The following is an 18,245-nucleotide window of genomic DNA, read 5'->3' on the forward strand; positions in this document are numbered from 1 at the left end:
ATTTTATTTTTAGTATTACATAAATCTAGCCAATTGATTGAAAAGAGGTATATTTTTAGTTTTAAAAAAATAACATGAATTATAGATGTTTGCCTAATCTGTGTGCGATGATTCAAGTAAAATTTAGTTAGAAATAACATTATTTTCAACAAAATCAACAAACTTTTTTCTCCAAAAAGTACTTGTTAGCTGTATTCATCAAAATAATATTTTTCTTTCCAATACAGTTTGCATTTATTATATATCAATAATTGAATACAAATATTTAGATATTTATACATACGAAAAACATTTATATAATTCTAAATATTCTTTTGCTTATGTCATAAAGTATTATTTTTTTTAATGACTTGAACCACTTTTATATGAATAATTTTAATATAATGATCTACAGTACACATGCTGCCTCATAATCTTGTTACTATAGTGTTATTAAAAATAGTAAACCAAGCTGTTCCATTCATACATCTGTACAGTAGATGTTCAATTATTCTGTGGAAATTTCACCCAGTTTTCATATAACCCCAATAATCTTTCCAAGCTACAAAGAGTTCAGTTTATAACAAGCCATCAATATTTTATTATCCATACTTTATGTCGGGCAAAACGTAATTTTGGTTTAATGTTTGAAAATGTAGATGGAAAGAGGTAAATAAAAAATTGGTACATCTGGTATTAAATAATATTTATCAATTATAAAGAACATGAACATTTTATATTACATTATTGTGGTGGTACAAATGATGCTCGACATGTGTTTTTCTTTCTGATTACAACATTGAGGCAATAAAAAAATAATATTGATGTTCTTTTTATTTAACCTCATTAACATAAATTAAATTAAATGCAACATTTGGTGCCAATGTTATTTTATATGAACTTTAAAGTTTTATTTTTTAATGAATTTTATCATTTTTCTAATTCATTGTATCTTCAGGTTTGAATGTTGTTTTATATTTTTTTTAATGGTTTTTAAGGAGGCCTCTGTTATACCTGCTATACCGTAGTAAGCTACCCTTGTAAAACAAAGTTGAATAAATAAATAAATGATTAAAATGTTAGTTACAATGTTATGTTGAAAAGACCCAGTAGCAGAATAAATGGAACCAAAACAATATCCATGTAATATATTAACACATCATTATTAATTTATATGATTGAATCTTTTAACTAAGAACTAGTTCAGTAGGCATTTACTCAGCGTGGTATCAAAATAATGAAATTGACTGATTTGCGAGAACATTTGGTACAATATAGAAATAGAACATTAGTGTGTCGTCTGACCTCAATGTCAGTTTTGTCTACTAATAGTGCTGTTGTTTGAAGTTGTATTTTTTGGCTGAGGATTTCCTGTTGTTCAGTGCACCACCAAATGTAGTGGCACTATTTCTAATTATATAGGTTAATGAAGAATATAAAGTATTTTTCCGATACAAATACTTTCCTTCACATTACATTTTGTTTTCCAACATTGTTCTGTAAGCTTGCAGGATTATTAGTACTTAGTCTCTCCACGGTGCAATGTACTCTCCATTGAAAATTTGTTGTCCATTGCTTGTGGCGGCAGATTTTCTGGTTTATATTCGGAATTCCTTATAAGACTGTTTGACATGTAGTATGCTTACATCACTCTTGTGATTGGGTTGTTAGCTCAACAGAGGGACTAAAATGGACCAGCACAACCCCTTTCTGTCTGAGCGATATACTGAGTTCTTTTAAATGCACACAAGCCAGATGTGTACACTACTATTCCTGTAAAGTGCATATCCATGAATAATGGGGAGCACTCTAAAACTGTGTCAATATTATTGCTGTGGTTTATACCGCCCCTATATTTTGAATTTAGGAAATTAATTTTTCTACATTTAATTCATTATAACTTTATAAATAATAAAGATTCTTTTAATATAGATACAAAGAATAATATATATTCTATGCCTGTATGTAAATCGTTATTCAAAATTGATTTTTCAGTCAAGTGACAAATAATATATGCATTTTTTTTATAATTTTTTTTTTCTCTTTAATATACATTTTAAAGAAAATATAACGGTAAAAATAGATTTGATGTTGATTTAATTTTTTGTTGCTTGCATTGATTTTAAAAAAATTATTAGTGAATAGTAATATATAATAATAGTAATTATTCGTGATTAGAATAAGAGTGAATCTCAAATAGTCATCAGTCTCATTTATATTCTTTGCATATTGTATTTTACCTACTTTTGTAATCATTTATGTATTGGTATGTTATTTGTCCCATAGTTGTTTCCAAGGAAAATATGAATATTCCAATATTCAATGCATTGAATAAAAATTGTGAATGCATATCTAGGCTAATATATCATAGACCAGAATAAATAATATTGCTTTTATTTTTATTCTAGCCTTTATTTCATAGTTTCCATAGAAAATGTGAATATTCCAATATTCAATGCATTGAATAACAATTTTGAATGCATTTATCTAGGCTAATATATCATAGACCAGAATAAATAATATTGTTTTTATTTTTATTCTAGCGTTTAATGCAAATAACAGAACATTCACTGAATAATTTAAAATAAAAAGGATTACTCTACATAAAGCCTGAGACATTATTGAGAATTTGACTTTTCGATATATTTAACCATTTTCTAGTTTTCAATGTTTTGATCTATTTGATGATTTACTGGTTATTATGTGGAGTTACCCTTGTTTTAATAATGCATAACAAATGAAAATAATAATATTTATGTCAAATAGGATATGTAAAGAAAATCTGAACATGAAAATAACTGATTCAAAATGTTACCTTTATTCTATTGATAATACTTCTTGATAAAAACCGAATGTCTAAAAAATATTAATAATACTAGTGTAGACTACAAATACGAAAGAAGTCCTTTGCTTTGATAACACTAAATACCCCTTAATAACCTGTTAAGTACTTCCCAGTGTAAGAGTTTAAACAAACATCACGTAATGTTAAAGGCATTGTCCCCATCTGATAAGATGCAAGATGGCAAAAGTTTATTGTTGTATTTTAAGTTTCTCAGATGATTAGGATGATGTCATTAAGGAAGGGACTACTTATTTCCCAGTTGTCTACTTTATTAACCTAGTTGTATTGTGTGCATGATATATTATTATGGTTCAAACTTTATGTTCTATTATACAAATAATGAATGTTTATGAGTGCAATGGTACAAATAATGGCACGAGGTGAATGATGAAAGGTTATATCAACGAGGCAAAGCCGAGTTGATATAACCTTTCATCATTCACCAAGTGCCATTATTTGTACCATTACACGAATACAAAACATTCATTATTTGTTTTATATAACATCTAGACGTTTTTTTTTCGTACACAAAAATGTTTCAAAAAGTACTATTTAACGATCGTTGAATAGTGCGTACTATTGCACGCCATGTGACCCACATTCGTCCAATCAAATGACAGGAATTTATATAGGTGTTATATAATATGTTCTATTTCATAATTGACAGATCATATACTGCAAATTAATAATGTATTGTCCCCCAAAAACCTGAAAAATGAAGATTAATATAATTTTTGTTTTTATATTTGCCATTTATTAGTTTTAATAAAGTAAATCACTTCACCGTAGAAAAAGACATTCATAAAAAGGCAAAATAGTTGAGATAACAATATATTTTTTAAAATTCATGTGGTTCCAAACATTGAAAAGTGGACCGAACATGAAACTAACTTTTTATTTTTACATTATTGTAGACACATTATTGATTTGGTATTATTTACAAAATATGATTGTATATATGCTCTACAAACTGCTGAAAGAGGTCTTTAGTATGGTTTATTTATCAAAAATTTAATTTAATCTAATTGTAAGAAAATTAGTGTCATTTACATCGGTTATTTAGAAATTTGTGGGTCATATTTTAATACAGAACGGTTTAATAATTATGATGATGATAAAAGGTTTATTGCAAAAGGCTAAGTAGAAAGAGAAATATAAATATTAGCTAATTTATAAATAAATCAACCTTACCATTTACAAATGAAGTTTTATATCGTAAAAATTAAACAAAAGAGAGTGATTTTTTTAGCATTTAGCCTAGTAGAACGTACTATTATAGTTGATACACAATAAATGGTAATTTGAAGTGTATGGTTTGAAGTGAATAGGATTTAGCCCAGGGCAAACAACGCAGAGTATTCCGAAAAGAGATAGAAATTACTTTTAAAGTAGTAAAGAGGAAAAGCTAAAGCAATTGGGTTTATGTGTCATCGTTTAAATTCGACAATAACAATACCAGTCTTTTTATATGACCTGGTTATTTTAAGTTGTGTTTTTGACATTCTATTTAACCAACCTGATTAATGTTTATTGGTAATCTATATATTAATATGTAAACGTTGTTTATGAGAATACACATGAACAATGTATGTAATCCTTAATATAATAAATAAAATTATTATACAAAAATATTTGATATTGAATTTGTGAATTACAACTCAAATTTAAGTTGGTAATAAAGATATAAATCATTTTCAATTAGTAATCTTTTTATAATAAATAAAATACAAATAATAATTATAACAAATAATTTATATTAAATTTGTGAATTACAATTAAAATTTAATTTGGTCATTTTTATATCCTCGGTCTAATTTAAATGTAGCTCAAGTTTCTTGGTTGGACATTTTTTTCTAAAACAATGGTTTTAAGTGAGTCTACAAATTAATAAACAGCAATATTATCTTTACAAGGAAATCTTTCTTGTAATTATGATTTAATGGAATGAATGTATTACAAGAAAAACTACAAAATAATATCAGAAGCCGACTTTGATGTAATGCCTATATTCAATGAACTTGCCTGAGGGCTCACTTCCAAATTGTAATGTAATTTATACGACTGATCAAAAGTCAATGTTGAAAAAAAAACATGTTGGTTTTGCAAACCTGACCACTGCAGTCCATAAAAGTTGTGGTTAATAAATAATAATGTGTGTTTTTAATCTTGGTTTATATACAAATATGAATAATTATTTGATATATCATATTTATTCACACAATAAAAATGAATGTACAGCAATAATGAATGGAAATAAATAAATTATTAATCAAAATATATTGATTGTGTCTAGAGAATACAGACAGAGAATGCTTTGTATCTCTATGTATAGGATGGCAAACATGGACAAAAAACTCCCTTAACTCTATATTTTGTATCTCTTTTTTTGAGTTCCTCCTGGCCTTGTTGAAAAACACCATTGATATTTCCATAATTTGTATTTTATTAAATTTGATTTGAAGTTTTTAGGCACATTACATGGATTACCAAGAGTAAATTAATCACTGTCGTAACAGATAGATAGGAATCTCCCTGACACATATAGTTTTTTTGTGAACCAGTTCACCGGGGTAACCCCCTAAATTAAATGAAGGTATATTACTAATGGTCTCTCCTTAAAAATGTTACCTTTTTCTATTACTTCTTTAAGCATATTTTTGAGTAGCCATTCAACTCTTAAAATTTTTTAATAGGATTTGAAGTATTTATACAAAACTAATAAGTATAATCAATCTTCTTGGTACAATAATCATTGCCAATTACTCATTTGCTTATTATTTTGATTCAATATTCTATTAATTAAATATTCTAAAGTACTAATTTTACACGCATATTTTATGTTAAGTTTTAAGTTAAATTGATAGGTTACTTTCCATAATGTTCTGATTATTTTGACTTCAAAATTTAATATTCTACAATCCTTTACTCCTATAATTTGTAGTTTGTATTGATTTTTATACTTATATGCAGATACCTTATCTTAGACCAGGCCTTTCATCTGCTTTTAAACAATATTTTGTTGGGTTTTTTGTCATTTATATTAACTCCAATTACTTATGACTAATCTTAAAACATTTCCTATAATAAAATAATATTTACCACCAAATTGGAATTTCTAATTCCAGACAATGGTTTTATCGACGTTTGTTGTCGAAAATGAGCTTCTCATTTAAACTTATTTGCATAATTTCCAACATTGTATGACTCAGTATTGTAATTGTATTGATAATTTCTTATACTAATTCAACATTACTAAGGAAATTATGCATAAGAAACTTGTCTTTTTTTACACCAATATGTACATCCTTAAATTACTCATGTGTGCATTGTAATTATGATATCATTTGTAATGTCCCTTTTTAGCATAACCTTACTTTTTAGAATAATAGTAAAATGCAAAGATATGCGACAAAGAACGACCCAACAAAGTGTTAATAGAGGGTTGGCCTGAATAACGGTTATCCTCAGTTTTAAACATTATTGCTCACTATTTTGTTTCGCAGTATGTAAAGTTTCCGCTTCAGAGGAATATCCCCTGAAAATAAGTGTTTTTGCTGTATTTATGAATAATTAATGAACTTTTTCATAAAGAAGTTTTAATAGAAATATAAAATTATCATGAGAACTCTATTTAAATGATACCGATTTACATGATAATAGTCAATCATAACAATATCAATTCTTGCTCGTGAATATCCTTTGACTAGACATCCATGAAATATTTAATCTATCCATCCATGTATTAATTTAATTTTAACATAATATTTCTCAAGGGACTACTCAACGTTTCCAGGTTTATTGTGAATAAGTTTACTGATGTGCTATTCATAATCAGTATATTGTAGTTTATTTTGCTATTGTACATGGAATGATAGGATGGTGAAAGATATCTTAAGCTATATGTCTACAATATCAAACTATTAGTTTGACAAAAAAAGTGTGATGTGCCCAAATATGGCAGTGATATGCTTAAATATGGTAGTTATATGACATCATTGGGTCGTGTTATAGGGGGGTAGGATTATACCAGAGGATATACAGTACATTAATACAGTTATGACCCATAGAAAACACATTTGATTATTGATTGTGTGTGTGCACCAAAGTACACGCACAAACAATTGAAATCTATAGTAATGGCTCTTCCCGTATCGAATGATTTACGAGTACATGATAGCTTACACGTTGACATTCAAGTTGGGAAATGAGAACATCTTGGCGCTCCAATGTTGATCAGCATCAATTAGTTTGCGTCTCGTTTACAAATTAGTAAGGCTTTTGAGAGAAAATTACATGTTATGCTCGATAGAAAATAGCACATATAGTTCTTGTGTCTGTTTAATTTAGGTTAATGTTCATTAAAGTTTAAATTATTAATACAATTTACTTTTTATTTGTATATAATTGAATTATAATTAGTTCAGCCTATTGTAAAATCTAGTATTTTATATTATTTTATATTATATTTCAGTTACACATAAATAGTTTTTTCTTTAGTAGGCTATGGATTTTTTTATGATCTATTTATAGCAATTTTTCTCATTAATATTTTAAATTTATAACCTAATAATCTTATTAAGGTTTTTTTTTGTATGCATACTGTAATGTATTATAGGATAATATATGTGTTAATACTTAAGTTCTTTAATTAATTAGGTTATTAATAACTCTTAAGCCTGATAACTTTGTTACATCTGCCTTATGATCTACTTGTTACTACATAAGATCTAGATTGTATGTTTATCACACATATATTGAGTTTACATAAAAATTACACAATATTACATTTATTTTGAAATTGATAAATATGTATTTATATAAATTAAACTCTGCTCTGTATAGCTAATCTATACTCTTTTATATTCGTATTAGCCCTGTTAAAGGAATTGTATTTTCTGTGCATCTCTCTGGTTGTTCGTGTACCTTTAGAGTAAATATTAATTATCAATAATTTACTATTTAACACATTGACTGCCAAGGCATTTTCCGTAATTTCTGTCCCAGTGCCAAGTCCCGTTTACATATTAAATTACAGTTTGAAAGTGTAACATCTGGTCACAGACTATCATGATGTCATTCAAAATACGATGATTATCGTTTACGTACATCATTCATAAACTGACATGCGATAATTCCTGTTCCAATCACCACTGCCAGCGATTCTACATACAATACAAAAGTGCTACGATTTTGACGTAGTATTACGTCTTGGCAAGTAGCGACTCGCAATTTTTGACGTATAAATATGCCGTGGCAGTGAACGTGTTAACATTATGTACTTTTTAGCATACTGTATGTACTTAAAACAGAAGTTAAATTGGTTGTGTTTTCATATTGTTAATTTATAATAGTAGCTTATTCAATGTTAGGTAACCTGTTCTCTCACTGTCACCATGGTGACATTATTGCAAGTTAACCAAGTACATAGACTAAATGACGTTGGTTGGTTTAATTGCTACTTGTCTTGATCGGGCCGATTACAGAATTGGTTTAACACTATCTTGACCTATTACCTTGTTCTATATTGTTTATTTCTTTAATTTATTCTTTGTTCTGTATTTGTATAGTATTTTTTAGTCAAACTGAGAATCATGGGATTTAATAATTACTTAATAATAGTGTTGTTCATTATTTTTGTTTTTTTTTGCAGAATACAATCACGAATGCAGACCGCCTCCTAGAGAATGCTCATCAGCTGAGCCAACGAGGAGAGTGCAACCCTGATGAAATACGTCATGTTGCTGGCCTTCTGCAAGAAAAAGTATTTGACTTTGTTAATCGAGTTGAAAGACGTCAGAAACTTTTAGAATTGGCCGTCTCATTTTATACCCATATTAAAGAGGTATTTTTATTATTGCTATTTTTTCATGGTACAGTAAAACCCCTGTGAAACAAACGACGGGCAATATGTTTTAAAATTACAGGGGAACTTTGTTTTGTTAATGGGTTAGAAAATCTTTTTATTTAACCTCTTATATAGCCATTTTCCATGTCGATGATATTTATTTTTGCTTGTTTTGGCAATAAAAGTTAAAGAACAACATGGTTGGATATCCTCACCTGCTACTGTAGTATCAGCATCACATCTAGTGAATTTCTTATATTTTAAAAAATTAAATATTTTTTTTTTTACTATTATTACATGGTAGTTTAGGATTTCTGTTTTTCCATTAAAATGAATCGTTATTTGGTATTTTTATTACATTTGTATCATAGTTTTCAATGCAATTTACCAAACTGGGATTAAAAATATTTTTTTGTTTTCCATGCTTAATAACATATATAAAAGTATATCAATAAATTCAATACATAGATTTATAAAGGTTACTACAGAGCATTATCTTAATGGATGTTTTATGTATGTTTTTTAAAGACAATGTTTTCAAAAGTAGACATATTTATTTGGCCACATTACTCTTTAGCTGAAATTTAATGGAAGTTTTATGCATCATTTTAAATATCAAAATGTTTTTTTTTCTTCAGCTAACAAGTTGGTTCAAAGAGTTAAGAGATAAATTGCACACGGAAGAAGTCGGGGAATGCATTGAAGAAGCAGACAAAGCACTGGCAAGGTTCAAACACGAGCAAGCAATAACAATAAAAGCGTGTCAGAACACGTTAAGTGAAGGAGAACACTTTATTGAACAGCTTACGTAAGTCTATGCTAAAACCGAATTTGTATAGAAGGTAATGGATAAAATCATATTAAAACACAGACATGGTAATGTTGCTATGCTTATACACAGCGAATTCCAATAGAAGGGAATAGTGAACAGATAATCGTATTAGGTATCGAGTCATAATAACACACTGAGGGCAGTAAATTCTTATGCTCATACACAGAGAAATGTGTAACTCGCTACGCAAAAGCCAAATTCCAATTGTGTCTAATATAATACTACAACAATTTAGTTTTTCACTATGCGAATTTCAACTTTTACAATACTTTGAGTGATGCAAGTGTTTTATCTTGCACAAGCGCTTTATCTTTTGTTTACACCTCACTGTTGATTAAGTTTCCTTTAAAATGACTCATGTATTCCGAGTAAGATTTGATGTGTTGCTTATGAAATTTAAAACAATTCCTGGACTTATTTTCGAACTAGATTCACACTACTTATTTTCAGGTTTAATCTTTTCATTATATAAATTTGTTAACAAAATAAATTATTCAATTTAATTAATATTATTATTTTAAGCTGATGTTAAATGAAATAAATTGAAAAAACATAATACTGAGCCAAAATATAAAATAAAAATAGAGGTGCTATAGAAAATTCACTAATGCATTAAATTTCTGCTAAAAAGTTTCTGTGCTCAAATAGAAAAAGAAAGAAGAGGGAAAGCCAAGCCTACATTGGGTCTGTCAGGCTTGGGCAACATAACAATTTTAGACCTAACAATTTTTCGTGGAAAATTACTGTATTTTTTTCTGTGATTTTAATAGAACTGCTGCAATGCAATCGCCAGAAGCTAAGTATGGAGAAGCCTGCGGGCACATTGAAACCATGGTCACAAATCTGCGAAGCAACAGGCTACAGTTAAATGAGATGTGGGCAGCCAAACAACTTAAACTTGAACTGTGCTTACAACTTAGACAGTTTGAAAAAGATGCTCTTGAGGTAAAATTATAATATGATTGATAATATCAACTCACGCTACCCAGCCAGAAATCTATCATGCAAAACAATTTAAGGCTGAATTTGGAGGGTGCTTTCACAGTCATTGCTATTTTCATATTTAATTATATAATAATATTTAATTTTGTATTCAAATTTTATTTATCGTTATGAATATTGATGTTATGTTTTGTGTATTGCAATTAAATTGAAAAAGTACAGTAACATTTTATCATTACACAATATGCAAATTGTGGCTATACATTACTTATCTTCATCATTTACAGATTAATTAATGTCCAGCATATCACTAAGCGGTTAGAGTTTCTCTCTACATTTATAATACTATTATGTATACATTTTTTAAACATGAATGTGAAATAAAAACATAACACTTTTTTGCTTTAGCTATCAAGCCAGCTACAGATGTGGAAAACAGATCTAGATTGTACCGATCTACAATTTGACTTTGACCTTCGTAAGGCCGAGCTCATGTCTGAACAACATTGTTTGCTGTTGATGGATATAGAAGATACGGCCGTCAGGCTTGTTCAGCGGGTAAGCTTATTTGTTTTATGAATAAATGATCAGTCTTCTCCCGAATACACCTGCTCCATAGTCAGCTTCTTGTCCATCTAATCTGTCGTAATAATAATAGTAATTTGTAAGATTTTGTGGATAATAATTTTAGGAAAATAAAGGAATTTTGTTATCCCAATTTTTCAATAAGTAATCATACGTTTATATTACACTAATTATATATTTTGCCATATTGATCACATACCCAAGTAAAATATAGTAACACATAGTTACTAACATAATAGATAACAAGAATAAAACAGCTTTCATTTTAACTTTTTAACTGACTGTAACAGTAAAAATTACAAATATAATAAAAACTAGAATTTAATTCGTCACTTTGACGAATTATAGTTGATCATTTTTATCATTTTACTGAAATTAATTTTTTTTTTAACATGCACGTACGTTAACATACGATCGGAAAATGTTGATGTATGCCATCCTATTATACGCTTATAGTGCTGAATTGTGCCTATTATATGCCATACAATATGTACAGTATATCTATATACAGTGTAGCATACATACTAAATACAGTGCAGAATAGCTGAAAATAACGGGACCCTCTTTTATTCCAAATTTTAAAATGATGACGTCATCAAAATGAAATACGTAGATAGCAATTTTGGAAGCAAATTATTTGAGCAACAACTTATTAATGTGTTGAAGAAATTGGGATACGCATAATATGGATGCGCGCTCTTTTAAATGTAATGAACTATGACGCAAAATATGAAAATACGACTTTTATAATTCAACTGGCCATATGATGATGTCACAACATCCGATGCGCAAAATTTTTACATGAATTTGTATCTACAATTCAACAGCTTCCAGAAAACGTTTTAATAATGAGTATCTCTTTTTATTCTGAGGAGCTATAACATATTGAAATTTACTGTAATGATGAAAATAAATGACCCAAGGAATTCACGCTTTTGAACATGATGACGTCATAATAATTTTTTAAATGGTAAATCATTCAAAAGATAATTGATTGACCTAGACAATATCAAAATCAGGTGCAAAATGGAAAACGCATAAGTGGATATGCGCTCTAATAAATGCAATAAGCTGTGACGAAAGAGACAAAAATCCAATATTTTATATTCGAGTGGCCATACAATGACGTCACAATGTCCGGTTAGCCATATTGATGCATGATCCGATATCTACAACTCATCATCTTCCAGAATATTTAATAAAAATAACTTTCACCGTTTAGTTTAGAAAATATGACTGTTTAAAAAAAGGCATAATTTTGACGAATTTTTTAACTTTTTCATCAAAAACACGCGCAAATTCTCAAATTCGACGTGCTCGCATGACGTGATTTCAAGTCGAAATTGTTTAAAAGTTGGTAAAATTACGAGAAAAGGGCTGAAAAAACATAAATCAAATGAAGAAATATGTTTTTAACGCTACATGCGTGCCACGCGCAAAAAAAACTGCGCGCGCGTGGGAATTTTTGACATGCTTAAAATGACATGAAATGCGTAGAAAAATGATTAGAAATTGATTTTTCACATTTTTAACTTTTAACGCGCAATTTTACGCACATGAACCTATGTACGCGTGCGTTTTTATTTGCTAATATTTTTACCCTTGACCTGAAGTTTACGTGTAGGGAATTTCATTAATATGTGATAATGAATTATGGAGATATGATTGATAATGCGATTTCACAAAATGGCGTATAAATGACGTCACGGATTAGTGATCGCGCTGAAAAGCTTTTTAGGACTAAGTTAAAGTATTAGAAAGACATTGTGAAATTCTTGTGATCATCGCCATTCAACTTTTTGAGATAATTGACACACAAAATCTGTACAGAAAGTAACAAATAATAAGATTTCATACAATAACAATAGGTGATCATTTTATTCTAAATGATCACCTAAATATCAGTAAAATATACTTTAAAGTATTATTTTTTTATGAGGTTAAGGTTGTTTTTGACATTTTGTCAGCTAAAAGCAATGCATAATAACTGTAAGATGATATACCATATTATATGCTATATTTCAATATGAAATTCATTCAGTTGTGTTATAGTTTAACAATTGTACATTTCATCATGATAATGTGACTAGCTAGTTTTTAATTCACGTTATAATTTGGGGGCGCTACTGTATGTATTCAGACATGTGATGATGCCATTGATCTCATCTTTAAATCTTAGTGACGCCTGTTTGTATAAACAAGTTAATACATGCACTTACAATTCATGTATACACATACATATACATATATATACATACGTACAAACACACAAATTAACATAAAATGTGTGCCAGATAAATAATGTGTAATTCATTAACTTCATTGTTCAGTTAATTAATTTTCTATCTTGCTTTAAAATCATTGAAAATCTAAAAATGTCCTTTACACAAAATTAAATCAATATTTATATTAACATTTTATTATTATATATTATGAATCCAAAGGAAAATTACTGAAAAAAATGACTATGTTGTGAGTATCAGTGGCTGGATCTATATGGAGATACAAAATAAAATAAGCAAAAAGCTAAATCAAAACAATAAAGTAAACAGCCAGAAACATTTGCAGAGCTTTTGGGCAACACTAGCCCTGCATCAAGTGCAATATTAAATATATTAATGTTGTACAAAATAATAACTGTATGTATTATGTGAAAGGTAATTTGATATTTGATATTTGATTGAGAAATGAAATGATGATATGAGTAACATCTGTTATTAATCTTTTCTTTCACTAAGTGTATTTTATTTTCAATTGTAAAGTCAAGTTCTGTACATCAAGAGATTGTATAAGGGAGGGATTTAGGCAGCCATTTTTTAGATCATAGAATAACTATTTAATATGATATAATGATATCTTTTAATATTAGTATTTATTCCTTGTCTTAGACCAAAAACAAAAGTTTCATGTCCAGTGGTCATGTTCACCAATCACACAGTGAGACATTCCCCTTAAATATTAAGTATTTTACTTAATAAATATTTAAGTGTTTCCCTTAAATTGTATTCACTTAGATAGGAGATTTTTTAATTTTAAGGGTAAGTGTTTCCCTTAGGCTAAGTGTGAATGGTGCATACGGCCATTGGATTTGAGATATTTTTTGAGGAAGGGCTTTACTAATGTGATGCACCACTAAGTATTATACTATAGTTTCAAATTCCAATTTTTTAATTTGGCCATGTTTGTGTCTACAAACCTAAAGCAATATAGGAATCTATTTAAGTACAAACTTAAGAATCTGTGAAATTCTCCTAGTTTCCGTTGCATAGATTCATTAGCGAAACCATCTGATACCCGATGATGACGTACTTCAACCGTTGCTAATTAGATAGGGTTATGAACATAAGAAATTTCTATAAGGATAGATTACCCTAAGGAGCTTGTAAACCAGTCTGCTTTATATTAATGATTTTTGAAGTAAACTGGATGTAAATTAAATTTAGAATTTGTATAATTATTTAATGAAATAAATAAATCTCCTTTTTCTTACAAGGTGTAAAAAGTAGATTTTATGTTTGAATGTACTAGCGATTTATTGAATTCGGAAATATAAAATAATCATTATGGTTAGTACTTCAGTTTTTTATCAACCATCCGGTTTGTTTTACAGAAAACTCAATTGCAGGCTTGGTAGTCAATATTTTAAAGTATAATCTAAAAAGGGGGATTTTAAAGATGTAAATTAAGTACAAGCTACCTTTACTCAATCATATGCAGATTTTAAAGAAGCTTTTTATTTCATTATAGACTTTCTTTTCCATAGTTGACAAATAATATTATTTTTTTCAGGGACAAGAGTTAAATCAAGCTTTTGAGGCTAATAGAGTGGATATGATGTCAGAGCGTGAGATGACAGCTCAGACTCGCATCCAGGTGCTACTGGAACTAATCCATGAGGAATACCAAGATGTTGAAAAGCTTGGTGCTATAAGACGTCTTCTGCTGGATCAATGCATACATCTCAGACACTTTGAGTTTGAAGCCCATCAGGTTGGTAATATTAATATCATCAGGTAGACTCTCCAACCCAATTTGGCATCAATTACGTGTTGCATTTACTTGCATTTTTTTTTATAGTTTAAAGTCCATCAAGTTGGTAATAGTTGTACAATCAGGTAGAATCTCTACCCCACTTTGGCCTCAATTACGTGTTACAATTACTTTTATTTTTATATTGAGTCCAAAAGCAGTAATAAATAATAATTACTTGCATTTTAGTTTTTTAGTTTAGCTTTTTTTTATATTTGATTTAAAATAATTATGACATATCTGTATAGGTATTAGGCTGGATAAAGACAGAAGAAGCCATGCTGGCTACCATGACAACCATTATAACAAATCAGCAAGACGCTGAAAATCTACTAAGAGAACATCAGCAATTTGAGCTGACGATTGAGGTGAGAATTAAAATGAAATGCATTGAATAACCTCTTACTTAAAATGAAATATATAGGATCAAGCGCTGATAATATTTATGTTGTAACTCATCAGAATTTGACATGATGTGAATATATAACTGACCAAGAACATGAATTAGTCATTTTTACAGTCTGCCAATAGCTTTATAATCTTTATAGAAAAATAAAATGTTTGAACATTTGTCATTTATAAATCTTAAAGAGCCAGTACTATTAAAAACAGCATAAAAGTATTTTTTACAATAATACCAGTATTGTAAGCCTAACTTGTGTCTCATAAATGCATATGAAATCCGTATTGAGCCGATACAATCAGCTCCTTCTTAGGCCTATCTACAATGTACATTTGTTTCAAAGCTATGATATGTGTCGTATTCGCTTGGAGTATCATTACACATTTATGCACTGCAGCAGATGCAATTGTTAAAGTAAAGTTATTAAGTTTCTTATAAGGACTAAGTTTTTTGTTAGATTTCAGAGTCTTTTAATGTAGTGAGTAATTACAGTTGATTTCTAGGAGTATCATTATCTAGTATAACATCTAAGATTTATTTTTATTTCAGAAAACACAAGAAAGTGCAATACAGCTACAAAATAGAGCTGAACTCCTGATAGATGGTGAACACTATGACAGTGAGGCCATCTTCTACTTAGCAAAAGAAGTGGAAACCCACTGGCACCAGCTAATTATGATGGCAGAGGACAGGCAAAAACTGTTCACTTTTGCCAGTAACTTTTACAAAACATCGGAGAGAGTAAGTGATCTTTTGTGTATTGTTAATATTGTAAATATAATAAATGTAAATGTGAAGAAATAACCTGCGACTTGCAGCTTAACTGGGCTGAATTGTGCACAGGTGTGGATGGCACATACAATAACATTCTTCTCCCCTAATGGCTCCTGTTAATCCATCCACAACAACATGGGCTGAATGAATCAGTACACCACGGTAACCTCCTACTCTTCCGAAGAGATGATGAGTGTTAATGTATGATGGATAGATGGTGGTGGGTTGGTCCTTTTCAGGTAGCTATCAACAATACAGTTGAGCAGCTCTGTGTGTTTGATTCATTGTCCACTGTGTAGAATTAAATTTTCTTTAAAAAAAAAGCTGTCTCATTGTCAAGTAGGGTATTCTAGGGTATTCTTCTTACCATATTGTCCTCCATTTTGTGGAAGTAAAAGCTGATATGTCTTTATCCAGATAAGTGTCACTCATACTACCACTACACTCACAGACTACCAACACACAATACTGTTTCTTTCAGGTATTCTCTGTGTTAAGTGACCTGGTACGTCAATATCGTGTTGAAGAGGACTGGTGCTGCTCTTCCACCAATGCCACAATTAGTATTGAAGACATGCAGAGACTACTGATGCGACACCAAGACCAGAAAGAGAGTTTCCTTAAAGCATGTACCATGGTGCGCAAGAATGGTGTCGGCTTCATCAAGTATCTTAATAAGTGCAATAGCCCCTTTCAAATGCATATGCATGTAGGTGTAGGGGAACAGACTAAAGCCCTAGAAGGAGAAATACATCGTAAGTTGCGTTCTTTTCATGATTATCACAGAAAGTATATACAGTAGAACCACTATTAAGGGTACACCTTCTGGACATAACAAGTGTCAACTTTATAGGGATTTTCCCTGAATAATAGTTGGTCTTAGATTTAAAACATACATTGCTCCTAGTTCATTTCACAGAAAATGTTACCTTCGTAGTGGTGCCTTCTAAATAGAAAGGGTTCTACTTTATTTATTTTTCTGATAGTTATAGCAAGGATCTCTAATAGTTTATTTTCAGAGTTTCAAAGACTATTCTCATTAAATTGTCTTAAAAGCTAAAAGCTTATTGACTCTAGATTATTACGATAATAAATACAACATGCAATTTTTCTTACCAAAGACTCAACCACACTATACCTACAATTTTTATTAACAACTTCTGATATTTTCCTTTGATGTTTAGAAATTCTAGAAGATTTACGACAAGAAGAGGACAACTGCCTTGACCGATGGGCACAGAAAAAACTTCATCTAGACCAGTGCTCAAAATATGTTATGTTTGAAGCAAGTGCACGCAAGGTATAAAATATATTTTTAATGTACAAGTACATTTTTGTTTTTTACATTTAAATGTTGTCCTAAAGATTAAATGTTTGAAGAATTATGAATTTTTCTTATCCAGATGCTTAATCTTATATGTAGATATGTGAGGGTAGTCTTACACCAGACAAGCTTAACCATGTCCACTTGCATCCAAATTGTTTAACTGTAATCAAATAAGTTTACCATTAATTATCTATTATAGGTAGATGTATAATTTCTACCTTAGAAATATTATCAATGTGATATTTATACTGTGTTAACAGCACTGTAATTTTAATTAATAAGTTGTCTAACCCAAATTAAATTTCACATGATTTATAGAGTAATTAAAAACGTAATTACAACACCTGCCTTTACAATGATATACCTTCAATTTAATTGCATTTCTTTATTGTTGTACATTTCATTTAGTATCAAGAGATTACTCTGTGATAATGCACTTTTTTATTTTGTAGTATTTTATATTTGTTCTTTTATAACTTGGTTTATTTTATATTTGTTCTTTTATAACTTGTTTTATGTTTTTTATTCAGTGTCTTGACTGGATTCATGACAGTGGGGAGTACTACTTATCAACTCATACCAACATCGGTGCAACAGTTGAAGAAACTCAAGCACTACTGGATGAACACAATGCTTTTAAAACAACTGCAAAGGTAAAATAAAACAATAGAATAAATAATACTA

The 18,245-nt window shown here is 29.4% G+C and overlaps 1 protein-coding gene across 4 annotated transcripts in view; it reads left to right on the forward strand.

Moving 5' to 3' along the window:
- LOC140040441 (kalirin-like) overlaps positions 1-18,245 on the forward strand; it is a 151,976-nt gene that overhangs the window by 60,858 nt on the left and 72,873 nt on the right. For all 4 annotated transcript variants that reach the window (XM_072086391.1, XM_072086393.1, XM_072086392.1 and 1 more), the window contains 10 exons: positions 8,475-8,666; positions 9,308-9,477; positions 10,272-10,446; positions 10,852-11,001; positions 14,818-15,018; positions 15,306-15,425; positions 16,010-16,201; positions 16,716-16,989; positions 17,419-17,534; positions 18,092-18,214. In XM_072086391.1, coding sequence (XP_071942492.1) covers positions 8,475-8,666; positions 9,308-9,477; positions 10,272-10,446; positions 10,852-11,001; positions 14,818-15,018; positions 15,306-15,425; positions 16,010-16,201; positions 16,716-16,989; positions 17,419-17,534; positions 18,092-18,214 — 1,713 coding nt within the window. The remainder of the gene's footprint in view (positions 1-8,474; positions 8,667-9,307; positions 9,478-10,271; positions 10,447-10,851; positions 11,002-14,817; positions 15,019-15,305; positions 15,426-16,009; positions 16,202-16,715; positions 16,990-17,418; positions 17,535-18,091; positions 18,215-18,245) is intronic.

Source organism: Antedon mediterranea, chromosome 2 (assembly GCF_964355755.1).
Source record: "Antedon mediterranea chromosome 2, ecAntMedi1.1, whole genome shotgun sequence".
Lineage (NCBI taxonomy): Eukaryota > Metazoa > Echinodermata > Crinoidea > Comatulida > Antedonidae > Antedon > Antedon mediterranea.